Consider the following 27,492-nt stretch of genomic DNA (forward strand, 5'->3'; position numbering starts at 1 on the left):
TCTTTCGAAACATATGGTCCCCCATATTTGTTGCTAGTCATCACATTCGAAGCAAATCTTGAAAATAAAAACACCATTGCTCACTCCCAGAGGGAGGCACAATCACCTAGTCCCACTGGTGTAGCTGCATATATCGGTGTAAGAAGCACTTCACATCCTCTGTCTCGGTGGGATTTCACTGTTTTCAGCACCTGTCTCTTCTGCAGAAATATAGCAAGGAGCCCAAGTGGAAAACTTCAGTCTGTGCAGCTACATGTGTCTGTGGCCATAGCAATAGAGCACAACTGTTTAGAGCTTTTCTTTTCTCGACTGCCTTTCTCTGCAGAACCTGCTTGTATTACACAAGTCACTCATTGGTTTAAATGTTTGATATACTGTACTGTTGTTAGAACTACTCTTCCATTTTTATAAATAGATTAATCAGAATGTTTTAACTAAAAAGTGACATTAAGCGACTTACTTGATTTCCACATTTACTGTATCATACAGTGCTGCAAAAAAAAAGAGGTGAAATTCTAAGGACTGCAATATCTCATATGTGAACTAGGATGGGCAGTTATCACTTTATGTCCATCATTATGCCCTTTGTACTCTGCATAAGAGGTATATATTCCAGAACATGCGTGAGGTACATATAAATACAGCATGTTCTTTCCAGTTCAAGCAAGCTGCCTCCCAGTCTATTTTCCAGTGCTAATCCCACAACCTTATCTCCCACACTATCATGGCAACTACCTGGAGCACCTTTTTTTCTCTGAATCAAAAAAGAAATTGTATACATTCAAAATATAATATTATATGTTACCAATTAAATACCATTCAATTGAAAACTTAAATGAATTCAAAATAAAAAATTGTATTATGATATAGTTACTATGGTTGGTTTTCAGAACATAAGCATTAAACCTCTAAAGAAAGGTGCACAAGAAACACATTAATCTGAGATATCAGCATGGAGGTATCTTCCGTGCTTGCTTTCAGTGAAACTGCCCCATTGAGTGGTTAACATATTTAACCAGGAATACTCTACTTGTCTAAAATCAAGTCTCATTTTCATTCACTGAATAGCAAATATCCAAGTTGGCACCTGCTCACTCTAAGCGAAATAACCAGATACATCCATTAACCAGAACTAACCAAAGCATGAGACAGCTTTACCTGCTAGGCGAGTTCAAAAAAGGCTACAAATATGACAGCCCTGTCAATGATGCTTTTGAAAAAATGTGGGGATTTTTGGAATCCATTCAACATAAATTGCTGTTGAGTGTGCAACCTGTTCTTAAACTACTGCAGGGAAGGTAAAAAAAATACATTAAAATAGGGTTTTTGTATTTTTCAGAAAGTCATAAGGTCTCGTTTCAGTGTAAACTACTGGTGCTTGAGGTTTGATGTTCCTGTACATTTTTAACATCTCTTTTTATGTAATATTTATTTTCAAAAATCATATGTTTTTATAGTAGATTTTGAAAAATTGTTTCAAGTGGCGCCTTTATTTGCTTTACTTTTCCAGCCACTCACACTATGACTGGCGCAATACTATTCCTACTAATCGTTTGTTAACCTTCTAATGATCACAACACCCAAAAAGCAGATTATGATCAAATACAGTAAACGTGTTCCAGGTACTGTAAGTCTTACAATGAAGACAACAATATCGCGTAGATGAGATAAAAACACTCCAGGAGTTAATGAGCAAATTCTGTGAAAGCTGCAACTTTCTTTTGTATTGTTAGGGTCATGTTTTAGAACATCTTATCTGTTTTAGAGATCTTATCTCTCTCTCTTATAACTTTCTTTTGTATTGTTAGGGTCATGTTTTAGAACAATGGGACATTCAAGCTGTACTGTATGCAGAAACCATTGTTTCTCCATAAAAAGCTACAGTACATTCTGTTGCAGAACATGAGGTCCATTTTGGCTACTTATTGCCAGTATAGCAAAGATGGCTACATCAAACGCAGGTATTGTATTGTGAGCTGTCAATGCTACTGCTGGACAGAAATGTAAAAGTCTCCCCTGCAGAACGTGAAGCACTTTCATCCTGTTAGACTTAGCCAAACTTACCCATGTGCACTAAAAGGACTAAAAGGCAAAAAACGTATCAGAAACTGATTGAATAAATGTTTGATTTCAGCGAGCCATCACATATTAATCCTGGGAAATGTCAGGTGAAGCCATAACATGAACATTTTTTAAATACAATGAATAAACAAACGCACTTCTCAGTAACGTTTTGGTAAAATATATATTTTATTTATCATACAAAGAAATAGTATGAATGTTCAGTATTTAATTCTCTAGAAACCTTTATTTTTGTTTTCCACAGTGTAAAATTAATTTTTGATGTACATACCACAAAATACTTGATTTACATTTATTTTTCATTTTTTATATGTACAGATTTGCTATCCTAAATACCATATTACATGGGAAAGACAGAAAAAAGGGATCGCTAACATTGTAACTCTAAAAGGCTGAATAAAACTCAACCATAAATTAATGCAACAAAGTAAACACATTACCCACAAGCCCGAGGTCTCATGAGGTTTCCTCTTAACACAAAATGCAATTCACAATCTTGAGTTCAGAAATTCCACTTTTCCAAAGTGTTAATATGATGCTTCGACAATCATTTATTGTAAAGTGAAAGCACTTATTTGTATGTTAAACCGCAAAATCCTTGTGCCGTTTCCTTGAGAATTACCCATGCTCTCCAACACAAGGAAATCCATTGCACTAAAGAGGTTTTTTTTAGTTGCTACCCACTGGTTTTACGTTAATCTACAAACAGCTGTGAAAATATTTTATCGTTTCCTCAAATGGGCTGCCTCCTAGCTTAAGGTAAGGGATCACTTACTGCTGGACCACAAAGAGGCACACATTTGTCCACTGAAAGACATAAAATAACAAAATACCCTTTGAAAATGACAAAACTGCCAGTGCTTTAGTGATGCTTGTCCCTCAGTGTGAAATAATCCAGAGTCCTTTCTAAATAATGATACTTACATTCATTCTGGGCAATACAAATGATGTCTTTTTTCAAAGTGAATGCAGTGAAATTATTTTCCCAAATACTATCAAAACAGTGTCACACATGACAGAAGCAGATTGTTGTTTCACTAATTCTTTAGCAGCAGCTGCTCCAAATGGAAAAGGTTAAGCGTGCAGAATGTATCATAACAAAATATTTTTGCCACTTGCATATACAGTATTCAAGTAGAAAGGCAAACATAACGCAGAACAATTCAAGCTTTGCGTAACTGGAGAGCCGAGCTCTTTAGACCAAAATATTCCAAATTTGGCAACAAGCACATTATCCTTTTCACCAGAAAACCCCATTACATGTCTGAAAATAGATAAGCAACACAAAGCCTGCACCGTAAATTGTTCTGGCTCTAAAACTGAACTCGACTCTAAAATAATCCAGCAGAATCAGCAGTGGAGGCTTCTGGAAAAAATCCACTTGCCCTATCCTTTTTTGTCTTGCTATTTCTTTTTTAAAATCCATTACCTATGATTGCAAATCTAAATTTCTCCACTGATCACTTCAACCACTTTCCCATAGAACACCACTGATTTCATGACACTCGTTACTGTGTGGCCTCATATGAATCCACCAGTGACTGTAAAGCTGCCTCCAAGTCAGTGTATACACAAGGCTCCAAAGATGTTTTCAGGAGCAAGAGGGCGTTTGATCAATAGGATCCGGAGACTGCAATCTGCTTCTCCATTTATCTGTTTTTAACCCTCCGGTTGGGGGGGGGGGGGGGGGGGAGAGACAATGCTAATGTTGCAGTCTCGCAGATTCACGACCTGGAATACCAGCTCTGTGCAAGTGCCTTGCTGACACGCAGTTGTGCCCCACTGTTCTTCTAGAAGGGTGCTAGTTTACGGGAGGTGGGGGGTCTTCCTTGCTTCAGCTGTGTCTAGGACAAGAGCCTAAAAGCATGGATCAACTGGTTAAGTTGCATTATACAATTAGCATAATGCCAGCATGTGCTGCTCTGTCACCAAAATGCAATTTACCCTTTGATAAATCACAGTTTGATTGCAAAAGGCCCTGAAGTTCAGCACAGGGGGGAATATTATTCTTCAAACTGAAATTTCGCTATAAGTAGCAATTGGTCTATTGACCTACTTATTAACTAAAAATGCATATTATGCATCAGCTTATGCATTAGCTGAGACCCCTTTGGCTTAGCTAGGTGTGCTCTCTATCGTTTGGGGTCGGGCCAATGAAAATGACTGACATACAGTACTACCCAAACAGAACCCAAACACTACAAATGCATCTAGAACAAACCCAATTAAAATATACCACCTTGTTTTAGCATTAACACAACATCCTTAAATGGTAAAATAAGAGTGTTTAAAACTGCAAAAAAAGATCTGGGTAATTTTCATCAAAAAACTAAGTACCATCATGATAAAAAATGCAAATGCATTCAAAAATGATTTTCACTGTCTGTGAATGCTGAATACCCGTAACACAATACATTGTGCTTTTCTTCTCCTTTGATTTTGTGTGTTTTTTTTCCTTCAGCCGCTAAAGATCTTCTGCACTTGGAAGCACTGTTAACTCAAAGGAGTTTATCAGGATTGTGAAGGAAGAAAAAGAAAAATATTGTGGAATGTTGTAGGAGCAACATGGAAAGTGGGCTGGATGTTATATATAATATGGTTAGGCAGCTTAGTGAATTAATTGCTTAGAAATTAAAAATAAATTATTATAAAATAGATTTCTGTACATTTTACATATATATAGCAATATCTCCACAAATCTTTTGCCAGAATATAAAACAAATTAAAATGATGTGTTGTTTTCAATCCCATCCAAAGTTATGGCCAGTCATCTGATAGAACTTCATGTTGAAGGGCCTGTAAAAGTCCCGAAGTCTCTGCACCACCTCTGGGTCAATATTGGGGTGGGTCCTGCCTTTCGTTTTGCCCAGGCAGTGGGGTTTGCTGCTGCCTTCAGCCTTCTTCAGGCAGGGGAAGCCCTTGGTCTGGTTGAAGTAGAAGTGTTTGTCCGTGATGATCCTCTTGAGGCCCAGGAAGTCCTGGACTCGGCCCAGCTCTCCGGCCGGGTCGCTGATCAGCCGCTCCCCGCTCACGAAGAGGATCTGGCCCATGGGGAAGTACTGCAGCCAGTTCTCCAGGTGCTTGGCATAGATGCCAATCTGGATGGCACTCCAGGAGGTGTCGATCAGACCCGTAGTCCTGTTTTTAAAGGTCAGGCTCTCGAAGGTGGGAATGTCGGGCTTCTTGGATAAAGTCTGGGTGTAGTCGGAGATGGCCCTGGTGACGGGGTCCCGCACCACCACGATCAGCTTGGTGTCCCGGGACATTGCGTAGATCCGAGCCGGAGCCTCCCGGGTCACAAAGTAGCTGGGGGTCTTCTCCATGGTGATCTGGCCCTCCAGGGTCTTAGGCATCAGGTCCCTGAGGGGGAGGAAAGAAGAGATGGAAAGGGTGTAAAGGGGAGGGCATTAGGGATATTGGGCTTTGATAAGAAACACCAAACAGGTTGTGAGTCAGGTTATTAGCATTTCAAAGCCCTTTTCAATACTGAAATGCAAAATGCACCAGCAGAAAAACAGATGGATTCCATTTGTGGCAATACAATAATACCTAACATATTGCATTACCCCAAAATACAATATAATGCAAATTGAGATTGAGATGGTTTGAGGAGTAAATCTGAAGAAAAAAAATGCAATATTTTGTCTTTATTCTGTTGTTGACAGAGGGAAATCAGACATTGTGGGAATTACAGTGATTCACACCCTGCAAGAGAATTGAGATAAAAACATACGTATAGCACTTTAAATGTTAATATTTAATATAGATTGGAAAATGTTTTAAAAGGATCTAAATGTCTAATTGTGAGTAGCATCTCCTTTTGCTATTCTTGGCATACATTTGTATTCCAGAGCCGTGAACTTAAGCACTTAAAAAACATGATTTGATGATAAGTTAATCAGCGTATATATTATAATTAGTTCAGGTGGGTAGCTGCGTCAGCATGCGTAGGCTGCAAAGGAACAAGTAATAGGTTTATTCCATGCTGAAAAAAAGAAGAAAGAGAACACAACGTTTCGGCCGTGGAGCCTTCTTCACCACATATAGTACATATGTATATACAGGGTATACGGAAATTGTGTTAATTCAATGTGAGTTAACTACCTATAAGAAATACGGGAATTATATCATGTCACTTCTCAAAATAACTGTGAACCATCAAGGGGCTGTTCACACTGACCTACAGCGCAATGCACTATGCAAGCTGCACAAAGAACACTGTCTGTGTCCTCCCGGGCTCCCAGTTGGACTCCCTCCTGACAACAGTTTTGTCTCTAGTGCTAGAAAGTTGCTGGCTTATCCTAAATCCATCTTGGCCTACTTCAGCCATTAACCACTTAAGGCACAGTAAAGGCTTATGTGCCTTTTAGGAAAGTCCAGCTGACTCAGCAAGCTGTGTTGTTAGCAGGAAAAGCCAGTCAGAGAAATGCACACACTGAACCTCCTTTGTGATATATCAGAAGCTCAATAAGTCTTCTTGCTAGAGATGCAAATAAGTAAAAGCATTCATTGTCAAATGTGTGTTTTCACTGAATAGATCATTGTTTCACTCTAGTAGGTAATTGATAACTGTTTCAAATGAAGTAATGGGTACACATTTAGGTGGAAATTCTCTGAATTGAACCAACTATTTTGTAAAGCCTGTTAAGGACAAACAGCCTAACAGTCTGCTCTAGTGTGTAACATGTTACATGCATCACCCCTAATATATGGGTAAAGACCCACAAAATAACTGTTGTTTAATTGAAGGGGGGATGTGAATAATAATTCAAAATAATAAAGAAAGTCAAGAAGCATTGATATTTAATTTATATGACAAAATACAGTTGTAGGTCCAGTTGTATTAAATTAATTATAATTGCAACACTGCAGTAAAGAACCTGAACATGGACTGTATGTCATATTCCTCTAATATGACAAATGAATGTGGGTCTGAACCCTTTCTAGGATATATATTAACACAATTGCTTCTGGTCCAAGAATGGCAGGGTCAGATTCTGCACAGAGATAACAAGCCCTCAGTTCACACCGACTGAAAATGACGGAGGCCATTCTGCTCTGACAAGCTACACATGACAGGTGGCTGCTGTTTTCTAATCCAATCTCTCGGCCTTACGCCTTTAGGAGAGCTTTTTGTCTGGGCCTGGTTAATCTGTTGACACTTCTCTGTGAGAGCGATCGGCAGGCTTTGTCAGGGGGAAAGAGTGGAGTATGCAAACAGATAGCACACTTTGTCATTCTGTTGTCACCAGCCCCTCAAGGCCTGTACCGCCAGGCTCTGTGCTATGCAACTGAAATGCTAATGTAGCTCTATGTGCCACTAATGCAACTGTGCCAGAACCAAAGTATTGTTTTAGTATTGGCCAAAATAATAGATCCGTTTCTCACAATTCAGTTCGTATTCTACATAAATATCCATCCTTTTTCATGCTTTTACTGTAGATCATTTACTCCTGTAAGGCATGTAGGTACACAGACGTCCGTCCACCCTGGACAGAATACTAGTTTATTTCAGGGCCAAGGAGGAAGAGACCGCTTAGAATAGCTAATCAAACCTAGGCAGCACGTCCGCAGGAAGAAACCACACAGTGGATTAGAAGCACTCTGAAAGAAAGTGCAAAACTCCATCTCAACAAACACTCCACCCCAGAACTGAACCCAGGGCCCTGGAGCTGAATAACAGATATATGATTTGTAACCAAATGGACATTATATACAAATATTATTATAATCATTACTACTGCTAATTATAATAGCTCTTTAAGGTTAAAATGTAAAAATGAATTCTAGATTTGTTAAACTCTGTTCCTTTGTAGAATTGGATCTAAGACAAGCTAGTGCTGTGTTTGTAAATAGCATTGCATTTCTTTATCACTTCACACCTTTGACTTTTAAAACCTCATGGTATGCATATATTGGTTAACTTAATTTTCCAAGTTAAGATCATATGAATAAAGGAGAATGGAGTGCAAAAGTCAGTTGTGTTACTCATATGCACTCTGCTTCCACTTTCTACAGCCATCAGACCCTATTTAACAATCAGCACAAGGATGCATTTTCTTTCACAAAAATGCATGAAAATTACAAGGCCAGCAAAAAAGCAATTTGATAACATTATTGCAGCTTCCACTCACTTTTCCCAACACCCATTGGAGTTCTGAGTTCCTAACAATGGAAAGGCCCTGTACAGTAAGAACACTAGTCTGAGAACGATGTGCTGGAAAAAGACTTAGTTGAACTGTGAATCCATGCCAAGAAATGATTTACGATGTTTTGCTGGTCTTTCATATCAATAAAATTGTTTGATTTCTTTCTAACAAATTACCTCTGCTGACATTGTAAACGGGCAGGCTGCACATCCAAGCACCACACAGACCTTGTGGAAAACCCCTTTTGACAACAAGGTTCGAGTTCAAAATACCCAAGGCGGTCCAAGGTAATTAATGATAAGCTTAATGGAAATTCGTTGGCAGATAACTCCAGATCAACAGCTTTTGCAAGACAGAGCCAGTCGTCTAATTATGACAATATTGCACCCTTAATTGCTGCATCAAAAGGAGCACAGGAATCAGGCAGGCAAGGTCCGAGTTAAGAAAGCCTCATCTCCCACTCAAGCCTAGAACAGCTTTGCTTTAAAGGTCAAACCAGTACTACTGCATGAAAGAATCCTATTGTATATGAGAAGGGAAAAAAACATTTCTATGTTTTTCCTGTTGGACCTTCTCACGAAAGCTGCTGTTGTGTAGACTTGGCACTTATTCTTTGTGCCTAATAAACCTGCATGAAAAACAACATTAATTATTCATTTACTCCAATTAAGAGAATAGCATCACAGAGTCAGTATGGCTATGACTCCGGGGAAAGAATGGAGAACATTTAGATATATATTCCTGTAAGCGAATGCAAAATTAGAGATGATTAAATTCCCGTTCTTTGTTTTTTTCCCCCTTAAAGTTTCACTGTGCTGCAGCACAGTGAAAGGTGCCTCTGTTACATGTTTGTTTTAAAAATGCTGAGTCATCCGGTGACGCAGGGCAGCGGGACACCAAATTCCATAAAATGGGATGAATTTCCAAACACCTTTCCTGCCTTTGATGCGAAGTGCTTTACTAGGGGGCTGAAAAAACTGTCCTCCCACAACAGGAGACTGGCCAAGTGGCAGACACACCATGCGCTGAGATCTCTTCGGTTAAAGTCAGCCTTTGGACTTTATCCATTCGTTCTAATTGCAGGAGAGGGAAGGCATATAAAGACCCTAAAGCCGAAAAAAGCCTCAGCTAGTGTTAGAAATGGGGGTACCTCCCTAGGACACAATGGCTATTAAGCCCGTATGATTTATGAGGTACCCATTTAAAGGATTCCATCAGCAAACTGCCATTCTCTGCACAGACCTTTCCTGAACCCATTGTCTTGCGGCTGATGGGCGAATAGCTGGTTTAGGCTAATGAAGGGTGCTCGTTGAAGCTGAGTACAACACTTTCTTGACATTCCCAGGCAAAACAGATTCCTGGAGAGTTATCAAGAGCACTCTTGAGAAAAGTGTGCTGTTAATGCCAGGATCACAGCTGTTTCCTAGTCGGTTCTCCTTCAGTTCTTCACGTTTGTTCTATGCCATGTGTCTGCAGAGGGAATCAGGAATGTCACTGTTGTGAAGCAGCCCCGCTGAACACCCTTTAAAAAGAAAACCTTAAAGATGGCCAAACCTTTGTTTCTCCACAAACATACTGTAAGTCTGGGTGAAGTATTGTTTTATCTTTGAAATACAGTGTCACACCAGAAAAATGAAAAGAGTTGCATAAAACACAAACAGACAAGGAGTTCCTGGCAAAAAAACATGTACACCTTTTCAGGCATGTTTCATATATATATATATATTTACCCTTTTCAGCTCTTTGAAATAAGATGTATTCCAATATCTATTTCTGTTCACAATATGCATATCAAGACATGAACACTAAACTGAACGACTTGTACCTTTAAAGTGTTTAAAGATTCCATATAGAATTTTTAAGATCTGGACCAAGAGGGAGAAAAATATTAAAGAAAATTGCAAATTGAGTCACTATAACATTTAAGTTTACATTGCCTCTACAGAAGAATAAGAAAAACAGTTTTAAAATAACAAATTAAGATTCTCTTAGTATATCTCTGTATTATGCAACTTCACATTTGTGCAATCATATTCTAGACGTTGAAAAAGGAATGTATTAACTAACAGATCCATTTGTCTTTGAAGACTGAAGTGTAGGTACATTCACAGAAGTCTTTTGTTTTTTTTCCTGTGATCCTATGGTGAAGACTTTAAAGATGTTATGGTTTGAAAGCGGTTCGCCTAGTGCCTTTTAAGTGACAGGTCTTCGTTCTCTAAATATTATTAGTGGTTTCTTCAGGCCCTGTTTGTAGTAGCCTTATCCAGCAGAGAGAGATTTGAGAGGAAACGTGTCTTCTTGTTTCAAGGAAAGGCAGCCTACCGTGTAAGTATTTCCCAAGTTGAAAGAGATGCCAAAACAAAGACGATAAGATACAAAGAGTCTGCATCTCACAGGGCACCTTCAAACGTGCAAAAGTGCTCTTGAAGTGCGTGCATCTGAAACTCTTCGAACCTCTGTGTGATGCCAATGTTCGGAAATCCTGCTGGATTAGTTTTTCTTTTTGTCATTGTAGCTTTTTTACTTCTTAATTTGCCACTCCTGAGCTCTAAGCATGAAAGATAGGGAAGTTTAGCACAAGCACAAAGACATGCCCCGAAACTCCTACTTCCTCCTTCTGAAATAGCACACGTCAAAGCTTGTTTTTAAAACACAACATTTGCACCTCATAGAAACAAAAACATACTACAAAATTCACACAACAGACTGTGAAGCAGAATGAGCGTCCCGCGAAACAAAGCCATACTATATGAAGCTGTGTCACAGACCCAGATCATGGCAAAACTTCAACGTGCTTTCTAACATCAAAGTCTGAATGTATTATTAAAGGTGGATTTCCAGTGGGAAGCCTCTGGATCTCAGAAAGCTGCAATCAAGTGGTGTGTTAGGGAATTTGCTGCTGAAGTTTTGATTTAATCCAGGCCATAGCGTGAGATTAAAAGAGAAACAAATAATACCTGAAAAATTCCAAAGAAATTTGGTTGTAATTTTATCATTTACACGTTGGTAAATTACACCCAAGGCACAATTTTCTTCAAAGTACAAGTCTGCGTATATGAGCAATCATTCAATAACCACTGAAGAGACATCAAGAGTAGATTCACGACAGCTTCCTGTAACACATGGCCTGTGTTGACCATTCATAGCTGCTCTGAATGAAAGCTGTTTCCCTCTCTGCCTCTCAACACACACACACATATACTTCGGCCTACTTCCAATAATTGCGGCTTAATCACGCTTCAGATCAATGACCGCCTTGAGGCAAACCACATTACTCAGGAAACAGTTCGTAACAACACGTTTCTTAAAGAACATGAAAGACAGACATGTCTTTATGAACCTCACCTCCTCACTAGAACTGTCAGGAGTTATAGAAACAGGCCCCATAATTGTAATTACACACAAACAGACAAGCAGTTCCTTGCAAAAAAACATGAATACCTTTTAAGGCATGTTTCATATCCATTTACTCTTTTCATCTCTTTAAAAAAAGACATATTTCACATTTTACTTCTGTTCACGATATGCATATTAATATATAAACACTAAACAACTGCACTTGTATATTTAAAGTGCTCTAACATTCTGTATATACTTTTTAAGATCTAGACCAATGGGGGGAAAAAGGATTAAAGAAAATTCACAAATAACATTATAGGGCTGCTTGCCCCACTTTGTACATATCTTCAAAAAATGATCAAATGATTATTCCTCTTCCCTCAAAATGAATTATGCAGACTGCAGAATACAACACCTAGTTGCCATTACCCAGAAGGGATCGAATGGAAATTTACAGCTAGGTTAATGCACTTACATGCACATAATTGCTGCTTATGACAGGCTGTCACATCCTTTCTAGTGCTGATGAGTATTTTTAAAACACAATTGAGACATCGAAGCAAGACTTTGAAAAACACCCACTTAGTAGAGGCGGACATTACATTTAACAAAAGAGCTGTGATTTGGCTCACTATAAAAAATGAATGTTTTATGGCTTTAAAAAAGCAATGCCAGTTGCATGGCCAGAATGACTCTTCCACTGTACAGTCACAGCATTATTTGGGGTTAGAACTGACGAGATAGTTAGAGTTAACTCTACATTTCATCTGTGATGAGGCACAGCATGTTAACCTGCAGCTAAGAGTCTTGGTTTGGGAATCATTAAAAAAAGAACAGAAAGTGTTCACAGCCTATGCCCCAGAGAAACAGACCCTTCTGACTACAGCAGCACAGCCCAACATACTCCCAGGAATTCACTGCAATTCTCACTCCTGTCTGCTACGATAAACCCATGAATTATAAGAACCTGGGGCTCTAAGATTACAGTTAACCTTGACTGCAGAAAACAAAATGTCAGCTAAGTGCGTTTTTTACCTTCTTATTAACCACCGCTGCGCAAAAGCTTGTGGTTTCTCCTGTTGCAAATTTCATTGGAGACTGTATAAGGTGAGGCCCTCTGGTTTACTGTAGGGCACAGCAATGGTGTCAGACCATTAAAAAAGTGCAGGTTTTACCCCAAGGTTGTTTTGTTTTATGGCACATGTACATCAGTTAGTAAGGATTAAAATTAAATAGTAGCTTCTTTGTAAAAGTGTGAAGACGCAGTGCTTTTTCAGATAGGCGAGGCATTACAGACTTTAAGTATACTTAAAAGGGCATTTTGGAATGTGCTGTTTAGAGCTGGAGTCTCTATGTATCCGTGTTGATCAGTCAATTAATTTATGCATTTGACAGTGTTCTTTCCCATTAGGAGAGACAAGTTCTTACTGCTTTCTGCATCAGACCACAGACACTTGCTGATTGCCAGATGAATTAAATTACCAAGTGTTAATAATCTGGCAGCACTGGAGGTTGGCCATGTGGTATAAATAAAGCTGAAGCAAGAAACCATTTTCAGAGTTGCCAGTTTCAAGGGACAAATACTTTACATCCTGTGCATCTGCAGGGGCTCTGGGAGTGCTGTCATTTTCACCCGATTTAAGTCGATTTGGCAGAACTAAAGGAAAATTTCAGACAAGTAAACGTTTGCCTCCTCAAACACACCTCCTCCAAATGGGTAAACAGCTGTGAGGATTCACCAAGAGTGATTAAATCACAGGGCTTTTTTAAGACTTGGCTGCCCATTTTGAGGTAAGAGCTGGAATTTGGGCATCTAAGTTGCTGAAATAATTCTTCTATTTTGCTTTCTTTCCCATTCCTTTCCCCTGCCTTCTTTCTTCCTCTTAATTCTCCTATTTATCCACTTCCACTACCTGTCTTGCCATAATACTTTAAGTGTTCTTGAAGACTGTTTAAAAAAACATAGCACATATATCTTTCAGGAGCTGTCCAACCTCCTTAACCGGCAGCCTCCTTATCACAGCGATGCTATCAAACTGCTAGTGCTGGTAATCCCAGGTAATTAATGTCAGCCAGAGTTTGTTTGCAGTAGGTGTTAGTAACCTGTTAGTGACCCACCTTATCGATGAGCAGTCAATAGGAAGAGAGCCAGAATGTCAGGGGCTAATCCCACTTCACTCATGTCTCGCCCTTATAGTGCTCTGTAACAGCAATGGCTTCAGATACAGATACTTACTAATAACTTCATTGTATGTGATTTGGTGTGGTTGGAACTGGTGGGTAACATTTCTCAGCTGTGTGTGTGACGGTACCTAGAACAAACATGACAAAGACACCACAGATAATGGTGTCGGGAACCCCATCAGCAAATATCGGTTTTCAGCAAATCAAAGTTTTTTGGGTTCCATCTGACTCTCTGTGTCCTTGCCAGGGATTAAGTTGTTTGCCCAGCCAACTGGGCTGCAGGGCTCAGGTATCAGAGACAGCAGTCTGATGGAAGAGGTAGCAGTCCTCCAAACAGACAGGTACGTGCAGCCTAGCACTCTGCATCTGGAAATGTCGTCAAACACGAGCAGATGCCCTCAAATCCGTATTTTTCAGTTTGAGACATTTTCTTCATTGCTTTTCTCAAAGGAAACCAAAAAGCTTTTCTCAGAAGGTGCAAAGCCAAAGATCAGATAATGTAAACAGCATATGGACACTCTTGATCTTGTTCCATATTTTCTATTAAAAATAATTAAACAAAAGCATGAATCTTACAGGATGTGCATCTTAATCTAATCCAGACATACATGGATTTATTTATTTCCACTCTGTGTAATTATTAATATTATTTTGTCTGAAGTATTAGTGTGTCTGAAATCCACTTATAGTGTAACATCTAAAAACATGCCCTCATCTCGTGACTTTTTATGTCCTGGGATTGGCGATAAAACTTTATTTTGTCCTTATTAGACTCTTTCTCACTGCCAAAACAGGGTAACAGTAGGTAAACTCACTTGCCAGTTCTATACCCCAAAAGCTCATTTATACACGTTCACACCCTGTTTAGTCTGGCCACTTTGTTAAAATGACAGAGGCTTTAAAAGAATCCCAAAGACAGATGAGAATGTGAGCGCACAGAGAGTCTTTCTTCCATCTCTCTAGCTTTGGTAGGAATTCTTTTTCCTCAGAATAATGTGCTTTTACATCTAAATTATTCACAGTAAGACTGGGGCTAGGGGGGAATTAATGTGTTTACAAATTCCTACAGACAAGCTGTCTTTTTGAATCCTGGTAAATTACAATCAATAAACCATGTTGTAAAAATTATGTCAATTAAGCTATTAATTTAGGAAAAGAAGAATGACAGCCGTGTCATGTTAGAACCTCCGGGCAATTTCAGAGTTTTGGATGATAGCCTAGATGTTGCTTATTATGATATCACATATTAGAGACCTAGAAAATTATCCTGAAGCAGGGTTGTGGAGGGGTCTGCATTAACCATTTTGTTTTCTGAAAAGAATGTAAAGTCGGCCATAATCTGAGCTCTGTATTATTGCATTTTAGAAAACTACATATTTCAAATTGAAAACTGGACAAATGTCTAGCAGAAATATTTTTCAAACAGGTAAGTATATATATATACACACACATATATGTACTATGTATGTTCTGAAGGATTGTCGGCTTATATGTAAAGCTCTTACAGAAGATAGGAAGTCATAGTTTGAGATCAAAACACACTGCTTTCATCTTAAAAGTGTGAACATGTGTGAGCTACAGAGTGTTCCTAATTCCCTCCCAGTTGGTTCATCCTTTCTGTACAATTTTCATTCTTCTGTGACAAGTCCTGTCAGATACATCTGGAAATTCATGAACATAATTCATAGTAGAACTCTTTCTTCTTAGGGAAAGAGGAATGAGAAACTGCAGGTCTAGTGCACCAGCCAGTGTTTCATCTTTAAAAAAAAACATTTGAAAGGAGAGGTTGGTCTCATTTGCTTGCTGAGCATTTCACATTTCTGAGAATTTCTGAGACGGCACAAGTGCAGCCAAAAAGAGATTCCGCTAACCTATAAGCGTGGCGTTGTAGAAATTAAAATACAGATCAGCTCTTAATTTGTAGTAATTAGCTTGTACTTTAGTTCAGCCGCAATGAACTTAAGTGGTTTGTGCTCATCTGAACTCATTACCTTACAAAGAGCTGGAGACAATGCTTTTCCCACAATCATCTGCTCTGCATAAACCTCTAGTGTTTTTTAAAAAAAACAATGAGGACATTTTCCATAGAAATTCCTCATTTCTATTTTTTATTTCACCTTCAATGAAACAGCCGACCCCCCCCCCCACCATTTTCTAAAGATGTGTAAATGTTTTCAGATAAAACCCAAGAGGCATTTGTAGTTCCTGCAAGTTAGTGCCTGATATAAAAAGCCAATCATTAACAATACTTTAAGGACAGAGCTGGATTGCAGGAAATTGGAGGGGGATTTTATTTCAAATGGACAATATGTGTTCATTCAGTACCAAGGAATGACCATTAACTTGGCAGGGAGGGGCTCAATCTTGTTCCTGACATGATCCAACATCCAAATTATCACCTCATTAAAAATAAGCTGATTCACCATGATCAGTGGTGGTGGAGGAGAAGGAGGGGTGAGGATTGTGGATAAGAGTGACAAAAACAGCATGCTCACTTCCCAAAACTACATTCTCTAACATTTTTTTCTTCATTTCCTCCCCTGTTCTATATCGACTTTCGCCAGGGGATAGTAATCTATTTCTCCAAGGAGAGAGTAAGAACAAAAATTAAAGAGGAGCAAGCGCTCTTCAGTTGCTGTATGAATGACCAAGAACAATCATTGGAGTTTCTCTGTGTGTGCCAAAAGCCTTTCTGGAAACATGAGCGTTTGACACCGAGTTCCTGTCGAGCTCAATCGCTTTTGTTCCCATCTCCAGCAGGAGATTCCTGCCCGCCTCGGCCATGTTTTCTCAACTGTTGTGGCCAGCATTCAATGACCATCCATGGGGGCCAGGCCACCACAGTAGCCCGACCACTCCCCTCTCCCCAGGCTCCCCTTTACAATTAGCTGGCAGTAATTCGTGATGAAAGTGGCCCTTATCCCCCCTCCCTCTCCCCCAACCTCCATGCCAGTTTAGGCACAGAAAGAGAGAGTCTCTCCTTCAGTCGAGCAGGCAGGCCTGCTGTGAGAAGTTTTGCTCGGCTTTGTAGCTGGCAAAGAACTTTGCGATGTGATTGGACGGAGGAAAGATGACATGTGACCCTATTCTGCTTGCCGGTGGGGAAGGCACACAGTGAGAAGCAAGAATAGGTAGGGGGTGGGGAGGTAGGGGCATGGAAAAGAATGACCACAGAGAAAATAATCTGTTAATTTGTGATCGCAGGCGACTTTTATTTTGCCAACACTGCCGGTCAGCCTTCAAGCTGGTCTTTCTTTTTCGTTTTGTGTTGCGTTTCAAAGGAGAAAAGTCAAGTTGCTGCTGGTCAGCTGGTTGGCTGGTGGTTCCTGCTCAAACAGAAATGTTTTAATTGGCTGGCTGCTCTCTGAAAGTTCTTTTTTGTGTGAAGTCAACGGGAGGCGATCACAGCACTTTGCTCTCTGCTGTGATGGAGTCAGAAGAGGTGAACAAACTCACTGTCATGAGACTAACACTTTCCTGTGCAGGTGGGCTTGGTGTGTGGTGCATTCCAATATATTCAGGAAACAGAAATAATACTGTTTCCTCCACAGGGTTGCAAATTCTGAAACGTTAGACTATATTTTAAAGTGGTGTTGTGCTGACATGAAAATAGTCATTTGCATATTGAGTACTTTTTTGGAATGTTTTTTTTTGCCTTATTGAAAAATCTTGACATGCTCATTATGAGCTGGTGCATCAGAATAAGGCTATCATGTTTCGTTAACAAAGTCCAGCTCTCTGAATTCAAGAGTCCCTTGCCACTGCTTACAGAGGGAAAAAAAACAACAAAATGCAAACGCCGGCTCCATTTTATTTCAGACATGAGCTTCAATTCTTACGAGAGGGAGGGGACATCAGAAGGAAGTAATAAGGAAGCCAGAAAACAAACATGGTGCATTTCAAATTTACGAGAACGAGTCTGGCTCAAAGACATCTTTCAGACACACAGATCATAATGCGTCTTTCGAGCAGATGCAGGATTCAAACACCCAAGCTCCACTTTTAACAAGCACAAACACCCTGCTGCCAAGGCCAGGGAGAATGAAGAGACTGTCCACTTCTCTCTCGAGTGTATCACAGCGATGCAGAAACGAGTGGTCCTGGGTGATGAAATGCTACAGTGTGTAACAGAGGTGCCAGTTCCTCAGAGTTTACCCTAACATGAGGAAGACAGCATGCTTGGCAGCCTCTCCTGCTGCACAAGGGAGGTGTGAATCAATGGACACATTATGGGCATTCTCACCGCCAGTTAAAGATTTGACACGAGGAAGAAATTCATTCCAGAGTTTTACAGTGAGCACAACAGAACTGTACCTATGCTGTCACTGGACACCAGATGCTGGAATTTTGAAAACCTACAAAGCTCAAAAGAAAGAGAATCACTGGAATCACTATGTAAAACCCTCTTGCTGTTAAATCTTATTAGTAGAGCATTTTAAAATATGTTTATCTACCTAGTTGTAAGAGTCACCAGAGCAAATGCATACTGTATATTACAAAAAAGGCTACATTTGTTTTTTAACCTCTGATTCTTAAGTTTAGTTTTTTTTTTACTCCCATGTTAATGATTTGCAAGGTTTCATTGCATCCAGTGTTAAAGCATGGATGAGGCAGGCTGGGCTGAATGACTCTTCTTTGTCACCTTTCTGTGTTCTTATGGTTTTGCCTTGAGAGGATGTTTGTACTTCTTTTACTGTCACATTTGCTATATTCCAATATTCATTAACCAGCTCATTTAGCTCACCATATTAGTCTCCATCTCCCATCTTTTTGGCTACAGGTTCAAGGTCAAAAAGCTTCCTCTGGCGTGCCTTAACACTGCAAATTTCATCTATTATCAGGAAGACATATAGATTTATGGATAGGCTACAGACCAACAAAAGACTAACGTTATACTTGTATTTCAGGTGGCACACAAGTCAACCCCAACAGAACCCTTACTTCTCTATATGTCACCTACAGTACCTCCTGCCATGACCTTTCAAGGCAGGGCTGTTAAAGACCTAGCTAAAACTAAAACAGCAAAAGTCTGATGACCGAGGAATAGTTTAATAGTGGCACCTCATTTTCTGCAATTGTACTGTAAGATAGACCAGGCAATCTCAGTGACTGGGGTTGGCCAGTGTTCTACACAAGCCATTAAATTATGCAGATCAATTAATGGGCTTAACTGTTCACAGTTAACATTCGTTCCAGTTAACCTGTGACTGATGATTCTGTGATACAGTACCTACAGAGACCTGCAGGACTGTGGCTCACCAGGAATAGTGTTGGCCACCCATTAGATTCAACAGAACAGTTGTCCCCAGTTATCAGTCATTCTCTAGATACTACTGTTTACACAGAGGTGCAAGCTGATGGCTAAGGCTGTTGCTTATCAGGGTGTAAGGAGTGTCTTCCCAGTGGAGGAGAAATGGACGGGATAGAGACAGTTGTCATGAAATACAGAGAGCAATTATCCAGGACAGAGTCAAAAAACAGGATCACCCCATCTAGTTCTATCCTTGATCCCATCTGGAGTTCTGGAACAATAAGATAAGAACTTGTAAATGGATGTCAGTCAGTATCACAGCCTACAGTTCAAGAGACAAATTAATTTCATTTTAAAAGCCTAATCTTATTTTCCAAACTTGTTTTACTTTCTCACAATCTGGGAAATTCACAGTTTATCCCTTTTTGGTTGAGCAGCATTTTTTAACTATCCTGCATTTTAAGTCAAATAGCTGCTATTTTTGCCTAAGAAAAATCCTATTGCTTCAATCAGATATAAAGAGCATCTCACTGTGGCACACCCAGAGGTAATTTTGCAGAACAGTGTTGTTTGTTCTTTTTTAGAAAAGTAAAAGGATGTTTGCAAAGCTCTGAGTTGCACAATGAAGAAACAGAAAGGGGACACCCTTAAATACTGCAAGTCTTAAACTTGTGCTTACAAAACACTGATGCAACTGTGTCTTCAATCGTACTCTGATTAAACTGGCAATGAAATGACCTTCACACAGAGCTCTGTATGTGAAGCGTCCTAGCACCTTCAAATTAAACATTAGTGCTGTAACACCTACTTAAACACTAATTATAATGCAGCAAACCGTAAACGTAGGATATACTATTACATAACTACTACCTCAAGAAAGGAATTACTCATAAGTAATAAGTATTGCATAATAATGGCCATTTTGTTGCACCCATCAACTTCAGACACTTAAACATACAATCTAGCACCAAAACTATTTTTCCTCTTTGTTACTGAACAGTATTATTCAGTATAACACAGTACACATGAATATTCATTATAACACATTATTGTGTGAATGTCTGTGTGTAAACAAGTTCTTGTATTTTCTTTCAGGACTGTTTCATTTTAATATTTGAATATTAAGAAGCTGACATGTATGCTGAATTACAACAACTGATAAAAAATACATCTGAACAAAAGCCAAACCAAATAGCTTAAATTCCTATTTCAAATACTGTTCTGTCGTGGAAACAATGTAACCTTCAAATGACCAGATAAAACAATTTTCAATGAAGATTTTTTATAGAAGAGCTTTATGTTACTTACTGTATGTGGGGTACATCTGTAATAAGTGTATATCAAAGTATAAGCTTTGAATGTGGGTTAGCAAATCTATAGGGTATACTTCTAATGACTGTATATGTTTTGATTTGATTGCAGTCACCATGGAAAAACAGTCAAAATCAATGACAGACATGAGGAGATCCATTTTTCGGGTTCTGAAATCTACATTCTGACATCAACTAGCAAAGTGGAGGCAAGTCAATGGCGTAAAATAAAATTCTGAAAACTGTATATTAACAGTGGGAAAACAGGTCCAGAATACATCTGAGCTATGTACAGCACAGGTTCAACAGACCTGCTGCTGAAGGCCATAACGGCAAAACATGAGGTCAAAAGTTGAATATCAAAGTACTTTTGAAGCAGAAACTGCAGGCAGATAGTTTAGGTTAAATTAACCACTTAATGAAATCTAGTTATTCTTAATTACAACCATTAAGTGTAGAAATGAAGATTTTACTCAAACCTAGTCTTTTAATGAGGAAAAAAAGATACAGTATGCATTGCTAAAGGGACATAGCTACAGGGAGGAGATAATACTGAAATGTGATACAATAGAAACTAGAGAAAAAAATGGCCTTTTCTCATAGTTTCTTTATTCCTTCTTCTTCAACAATAAATCACCCAGCAGTCTACAGAGAAATACTACTTGCTAGTTACACTCTGAAAATGTCTATAGGCCTGAATTAATCGTCTTCCTGCTTTTTAGTACAAATAAATCCTGTCAGACTATAATAAGGGTGTGAAATGCATCTGTTACCATTGCTGGGTATAGTTTCATGAAATAAAGCTGGTGAGATTCCAAGGACGAATGTTAATGACTTTGTTGAATGGGGAAATTTCCTTGCGTGTGTGTACCTACAGTAATAATAATGGCATGTGAAGCAGTACAGCTGAAAACTTTCTTGTGCAATAAAACAACAGAAAGAGGAAAAGTGGGTTTTAGTAAGTTATGCTTATACTGCATTTTAGGTTTTCAGAGAGCAGAATAATGCTTTTAATTTGTGCTCCAGTGTCTCTTAAATGAACTATTTGGTTTTAACCACAATTAAAATTTCTGTATCTGTTCACTGTCCTCCATAATCCTGTCCTATGAAACAGCTTGAATTGTCCTTGGTCAAGGTTCTGACACTAATAAGACGGTTAGGAGCATTAATGGTAAATTATGGCTTCCTCTCTCATGAAGAAAGCCTGCTGTTCCTCCTCTTATTTTTTTAATATATCAAAACTTTCCACTACGCAAACATTCCTTACAGACAGCTGCATTTCACAGTTCATTGTCCTGCGTTTACTTTCATGACACTTTGGAGAGCTTGCAAGCTTTTAAAAAAACAAACAGCTGATCTTTTAGATCTCAGTGCGAGTAAAAAAATATTTTTATTTACATTATTTTATTTGCTTTGCAAAATTCAAAGTGGAATTATCCTCCAAACAGGATAATTTAATTTGCACGTAAAAAAAACAACTGAGAAAATATTTTGACCACGTTTGCATACAACACACATTCACATTTTTTCAGTAACAACCCACTTCATACCTAGCTTTGATAAACACTAAACATCAAAAACCCACTGTAAATACAACTGTAGCTTAAGTAAAATGTTGCCAAAATACGTAAATGATTATCCAGACTGAAGGTCTGTGTTTGTCTTGCAACTTGACCGAAAGCTGAATTTCAAAAACACTGAAGTATGTTTGTCCATTATCAAACGTAAAATAAGTGAACAAAGTTCAGAAAAGAACCGTTAATATCTTCTGCGCCTAAGGGTGCACTAGTTGGCCATTAATTAAACTTATTATTCCCTAAGCACAGCTGTCCTTCCAAAAACAAGACACTTTAATTTCCATTACTCCCTGCATGACCAGACCGTGACTGATACTGCTCTGCAAGACTGGCAACTGGGATGCCACTAGTCCGTCTCGTCTTAGCAGAGAACACAGGGCCATTACCCAAAAGGATGAGACCGCTAATACTCCTAGTAATATCAGTCTGTGCAATGTGGCTCACTTGACTTCGAAATAAAGGGGGCGGCCCAGTCACAGTTGGAAAACAGGTGAGGCGATGAAACCAGATCTGTTGGTATACAGAATATGGCTAGTCTACGATGTGTTGTGTGGGGGGGGTCACCAAGTGCATGATATTAAAATACTTTTTCCTCCCGCACGCTGGCCACATTTCGTCATCCCTCCACCCACTCTCTTCACCCACACCCCCCCTCCAAGAAAACGCCACCTACATCTCAGCACCCCTGTGGCATCCACACATACAAGCTACACCATCTGTCTGAAACCGTCAGTCAGCTATAGGCACATCATTAAACCCACCATACCCTAGTACAGTGGTATTCTTAAAGCTATAAAGTTTGAAGCAGGGTACCAAATTTTCCAAGTTGCTGATTTTATGACACGTTTTAATTTTAGGTTCTGGCTACCTTGTGTACATTAAAACATGCCAAGTAAAATTTCACTGGAGAGCTAACAGGCTACAACTAATTTTAAGAGCTAGTACTTACAGTTTAACCTGGCTCAGATTAAGTCAAAATTAAGGCCATATTTGCTGCTAAACACAAATGTCCATATGTTATTACTCCTGCTGGCTCCCATGTAAAAGATACACTTATCTCTAAAGTCTGATAAATCCCCAAATGTAATTAGTCTATTCTGTGCTGCTCTAGGGGTCGTGTAAAACCCCGTACATTTCTACTCCGTTTCGAAGAACTTCAACTTTAAATTTCCATAGAGAGTGATCGGTAGTTCGCTTAGCTTTGAAGAAATGCCTCCACAAAGGCGCATTTTATTGGCATTAACATCGTTTCCATTATCTTTTATTAGATAACGAGAAGGGGGGTGTAGTCGGGATTTGGGTGGATAAAGAGATCTGAGCACACACTGAAGCATCCTAAATAAAGATTCAGCCCCTGATCCCAGGTCCAGATACCTCCAAATAGCTTGCAGATACGAGCTTGTTTCCTTCATTTGCCTCTTAAACTATGGGACCGACACTCTGTCAGCCGCTCCCTGTTTTCACAGTAAACATGGTTAAAAGGCACTAATGGGACCCCAAGCAATCGTTCACATTCTATTGTTTTTCTGTAACATTTTCTGTATTGTGTTGACCTTCGCTACCGGATTTTCTGATTTATCGACCAGGCCATCCGCGACACCGATAAAGAAAATTACCGGATTAAAAACGATCAATTAAATGATAAAACGAATGGACCTAATGGGTCATTATAGCGAGAGATATGAGCCTGCTTAGCTGATTTGATATGTTCAGCTTTTTCAGCAATGAAAGAAACCCTGAGAGGTGTTGCCTATAAAATCATTTATTTTTGGTAATGCTGTAAATTAAAAATGAAAGGAGTATTTACGAACTGCATTACAGATGGCTACATGTCTTGGATATGTGGCACCTTGTAAAATTCTACGCCGAGAAAAAAACTAACGTTTTTTCTTTGTAATAAAGGGAAATAGACAAAACAGTTTACTTTTTATAAAAGTAAAAATCACAGTCTGTTCAAAATGTATACATATTCTGTCTGAACTTCTTGCACACTAATTCTATTTTTCGTCTAGTAGGCGAAACCCGTTAATTCAGCAAAATACATACTACAACCCTGTACTGGTTTTCATCAACGTGAAAGAAAGCTGTTCTGCACTGTGAAGTAGCATCGGGTCTTCTGTTTCTTGTAAACCTTTGAAATTAAGCAGCAATATCACTGTGAAGACAGGTTTGAAAACGTATTTCTTACTTTTCCGGTATATGAATTCTGTATCCCTATACGTATGAGAGCAGAAGTATATTTTAAGTATATTTTCAAAAGTTTTCCTTTTACTTTAAAGAAAAAACTATAGTTCTATCCCTTTAAATAATCGTGTCAGTTCTAGGTCTGTTACACAAAAAAAAACACATTTGAGACGCAGTTTTAAAAAATATCAAAATATTTTTAATAAAAAATATAATCCCCACCTTAGTCGTAATTGTAAAGTTTGATGCTTATTTGCAGATACGGGTAATGTATTTGGCGTTTTTTAACGTTACAATCGCTTAGCTTAGTATTGAGCCCCGTTATTAATTTAATTTATAGTTCTTTCTGCGATTCCTTATTAATCTTTTTTTAAAGCGTCTTCAAATGAATACTGAAATGAATAATTTCAGAAATATTAATCCATTGTAACGTACCAAAATACACAAGTTTGTATCAAATTACGCAGTTTTGGTTAAAATTCGTATTAAATTCGTGTCTTTTGAAACAATCGATCCTTTCAACAAACCATGTTGAATTACGTAAATTTCAGGGAAAAAGAAACGTTTCTGTGACGTTCCAGTCCAGTTAGAATCTTCGAAGGTTTTTAATAGTAAGTTAACCTTAAGACTCTCCGCCTTTTTCCTAAATTTACAGTTTAATTAAAATGCAAATACTATCACAAAAGCGAATCGGGCTGTTTAAGGTTATCAGACAAAAGTTTAGAAAGTTCTCAGAAGTGCATTTTAAGACACTCTGATTCTATTGTCTTGTAGATTCACTGCTGTTAAATGTTATTTACGATTCTTTTTCCAAGCGAGAATGGGGCTCTGTTATTTCTACAGCTCTAAAAGGCAAATGAGAATGATGCCCCAAGTCGGTCTCCCACTTTTTTAAATGACGTCCTTTTTAAATTGAAGTATAGCGAATTATCATTATAATCTATATATGCTGACAGCGCCATGCCACAATAAACTGTTTCATACTCTCTCTAACTTAATAATGTATTTACAGTGCTCGATCTGTCAAATTGACGAACTCTAAATTATAACGCAACACAATAGGGCCCCGGTCGAATTTCTGTTTTTACTTTTTCGCCGTTTTCGCTAATATTAATCATTACGAAAACCTTCAGAATTACATTGATTTACGGCTTGCAAGGCACTGCTGAATTTAAGAAATCATTAAGTCGCAAAAAAAGCGCAACTGATGAAATTCTATTTACAGGCCTATCTCAATCTTATTGAACAAAAAAAAAACGCCAAGATGTGTAAAACAAGTTTTGGTTGTTTTTACTGTTAACGCGGCAGTAACTGACATTTAAAAATACTTATGAAAGCAAACGACTTCACCTGCAGTGTTCGCTTTTATCCAACAGAGATCACTGCTCAACGGCAAACCGTAAATCTGGAGCACAGCAAACCAGACTACCTGGAGTACCAACATTTAAAATAATAATAACAGACATCACAGCCAGGATAATGCCTGGTTCGCCTTCTGACGGCAATATATTATTTACACTATATGCAGAATATGATGTAATATTCATGTAAGGATGGCCTCGGGCACTTTTCCTGAAATAAAATGCAAGCGCTGTCTTATTAAGCCGAAGCTGTTTACTCCCGGGGATAGCGTTGTCAACACTGAAAGAAAGTAATTAAAATGTAAGACTTTTTAGATTCTCCGTCAAAGGAGCATCGTAAGATCTATTCGATTGAACGTGCCTTTATACAGTTAATGCAATTCCATGTGTAATTAAACCTAATCTTTGAGCGAGTACACGTAGTTAGGGTAATTTTCTACCCACAGAAATATAATTTATGGGGGCTCAGTATTAAACACCTAAAAATAAGCAAGAACGGCAGAAGATATTTCCAGATTTAAAAAAAGTAATGATGAATATGTAGCCTATTGTACGACTTTTAAAGTATTTTTAAGGCTCTGACCCGCTCGAGGGAATTTTGTGAATTATATTCGGTGCGTTTTAGCTGAATTAAAGAATATACACTCCAATTGATTATTCCAAGTGTGTGGCAAGCACTGGACTGCGTCCTGTATGGAAATGTAAACCTTAGAATTAGCTTCTTAAGACTGAATCCCTGAAGATTGCTGAGCCGCTTTATGAAAATGACAAGTTGGGACTGAACAAACCTATTCCCTGTTTATATCGCCCGAGGATTAGTGTCCGTACTGGCATCTGCGCCGCTCGCCGAGCGGACTTATTCATGAAAGTAGACAATAATGAATCGGTCGATGCTCGTAAAATTAAAAGCTGTGCAGTATTAAACAAAATCGGCGCAGAGCTATGCTGCTGTACAAGGATATTCGCACTAAAGTTAAACGATGTGACCGCCCTGCTGATGTATATCAGACGTGAAAACAGTTTTAAAAAATGAGAAAACATTTTAACAGTTTTGCTCGGAGAACCCCGCGGTTTTCAAAAAAGACTTTTTCAAAAAAATGCGTGTAATGTGTTCATCGCTTAACGCAAGAACAGCGATGCCGAGAGATAAACATTATTCTTTCGCTCACCTGTACCAGTCCAGCCCGTTGTCATAGTTCCTGTCGAAGAAGTGCGGCTCCGCTCCCACGGCTCTGATGTCGGGGTGCACCCGGAGAAACTCGAGGAGGGCGCGGGTGCCTCCCTTCTTCACCCCGATGATGATCGCCTGGGGCAGCTTCTTGGTGCCCGACCCGTTCGAGAAACTCGACAGGGCGCTGGGCTCCAGAGACCTCTGCTCGCTTCTCATCTCTTCCCAGTCGTCAGTTCTGTCCACTTCGATCTCGTTATTTAGCAAGTCTCTGGAAGCGGTCCTGACCGGAGGTTCATCGTAGTCCGTTTCCAAGTCCACCCAGCTCTGGGTTCTAGGGAGCAGTCTGGACATGAGATCTGTCCCCCCGCTGTCTGTCCTTTTGGCGGCGGTCTGAATGTCCTTCCCCCGGTAAGAGTCCACCATCAAACTTGGCATAGTGGAACAGTAGCCCACGCAGGAATACAACATATATACCCACAGCAAAAGCATGATGCAGAGCAGCAAGAGTTTCTTTTTCACTGGGCTGAAGGAAATCGCATACAGATTGTGACAAACCAGGCTATATTCCATAAGCCTTGTGTGTGTAAATCATAATCCGAAGAGGCATATTGGCAAAATTAAATCCAGGTAGCACTAAAAACGAAATCCTCGCGTAACAGACAACACCTCTGGCAAAAACAACAAATTAAAAAAAATAAACTAGGTTGAAATAAATAGCATATATTTAGGTTCTACCTCAACACGGGTTGTGCCAGTTTTCCGACATAATTGCCACATGTAAGAAAAGACATAGTTCTTAATTTGCAAGCGGTGCACCTCAAAGTCGCGCCACAACCTGTGCTTTCTCTCGGCGCATCTCGCTCTCCCGACCTACTACCTACTGC

At 39.1% G+C, this 27,492-nt stretch overlaps 1 protein-coding gene across 1 annotated transcript; it reads right to left on the reverse strand.

Annotated features, from left to right (window-relative positions):
* Positions 1–2,285: 2,285 nt before the first annotated feature.
* On the reverse strand, positions 2,286–27,492 carry hs3st3b1b (heparan sulfate (glucosamine) 3-O-sulfotransferase 3B1b). The gene is made up of 2 exons (XM_088927313.1): positions 26,607–27,492; positions 2,286–5,442 (listed from the first exon to the last, which is right to left on the reverse strand). The coding sequence occupies exons 1-2, from the start codon at positions 27,176–27,178 to the stop codon at positions 4,824–4,826; spliced, it is 1,191 nt and encodes a 396-aa protein (XP_088783439.1). The 5' UTR covers positions 27,179–27,492; the 3' UTR covers positions 2,286–4,823.

This window comes from Atractosteus spatula, chromosome 11, assembly GCF_055471065.1.
Source record: "Atractosteus spatula isolate fAtrSpa1 chromosome 11, fAtrSpa1.hap1, whole genome shotgun sequence".
Taxonomy (NCBI): domain Eukaryota; kingdom Metazoa; phylum Chordata; class Actinopteri; order Semionotiformes; family Lepisosteidae; genus Atractosteus; species Atractosteus spatula.

Coding starts and splice junctions, on each gene's coding strand:
- hs3st3b1b (XM_088927313.1), bottom strand. CDS start 27,178: ATGGAATATAGCCTGGTTTGTCACAATCTGTATGCGATTTCCTTCAGC. Junction 5,443..26,606: donor AACGGGCTGGACTGGTACAG/GTGAGCGAAAGA, acceptor CCTCCCCCTCAG/GGACCTGATGCCTAAGACCC.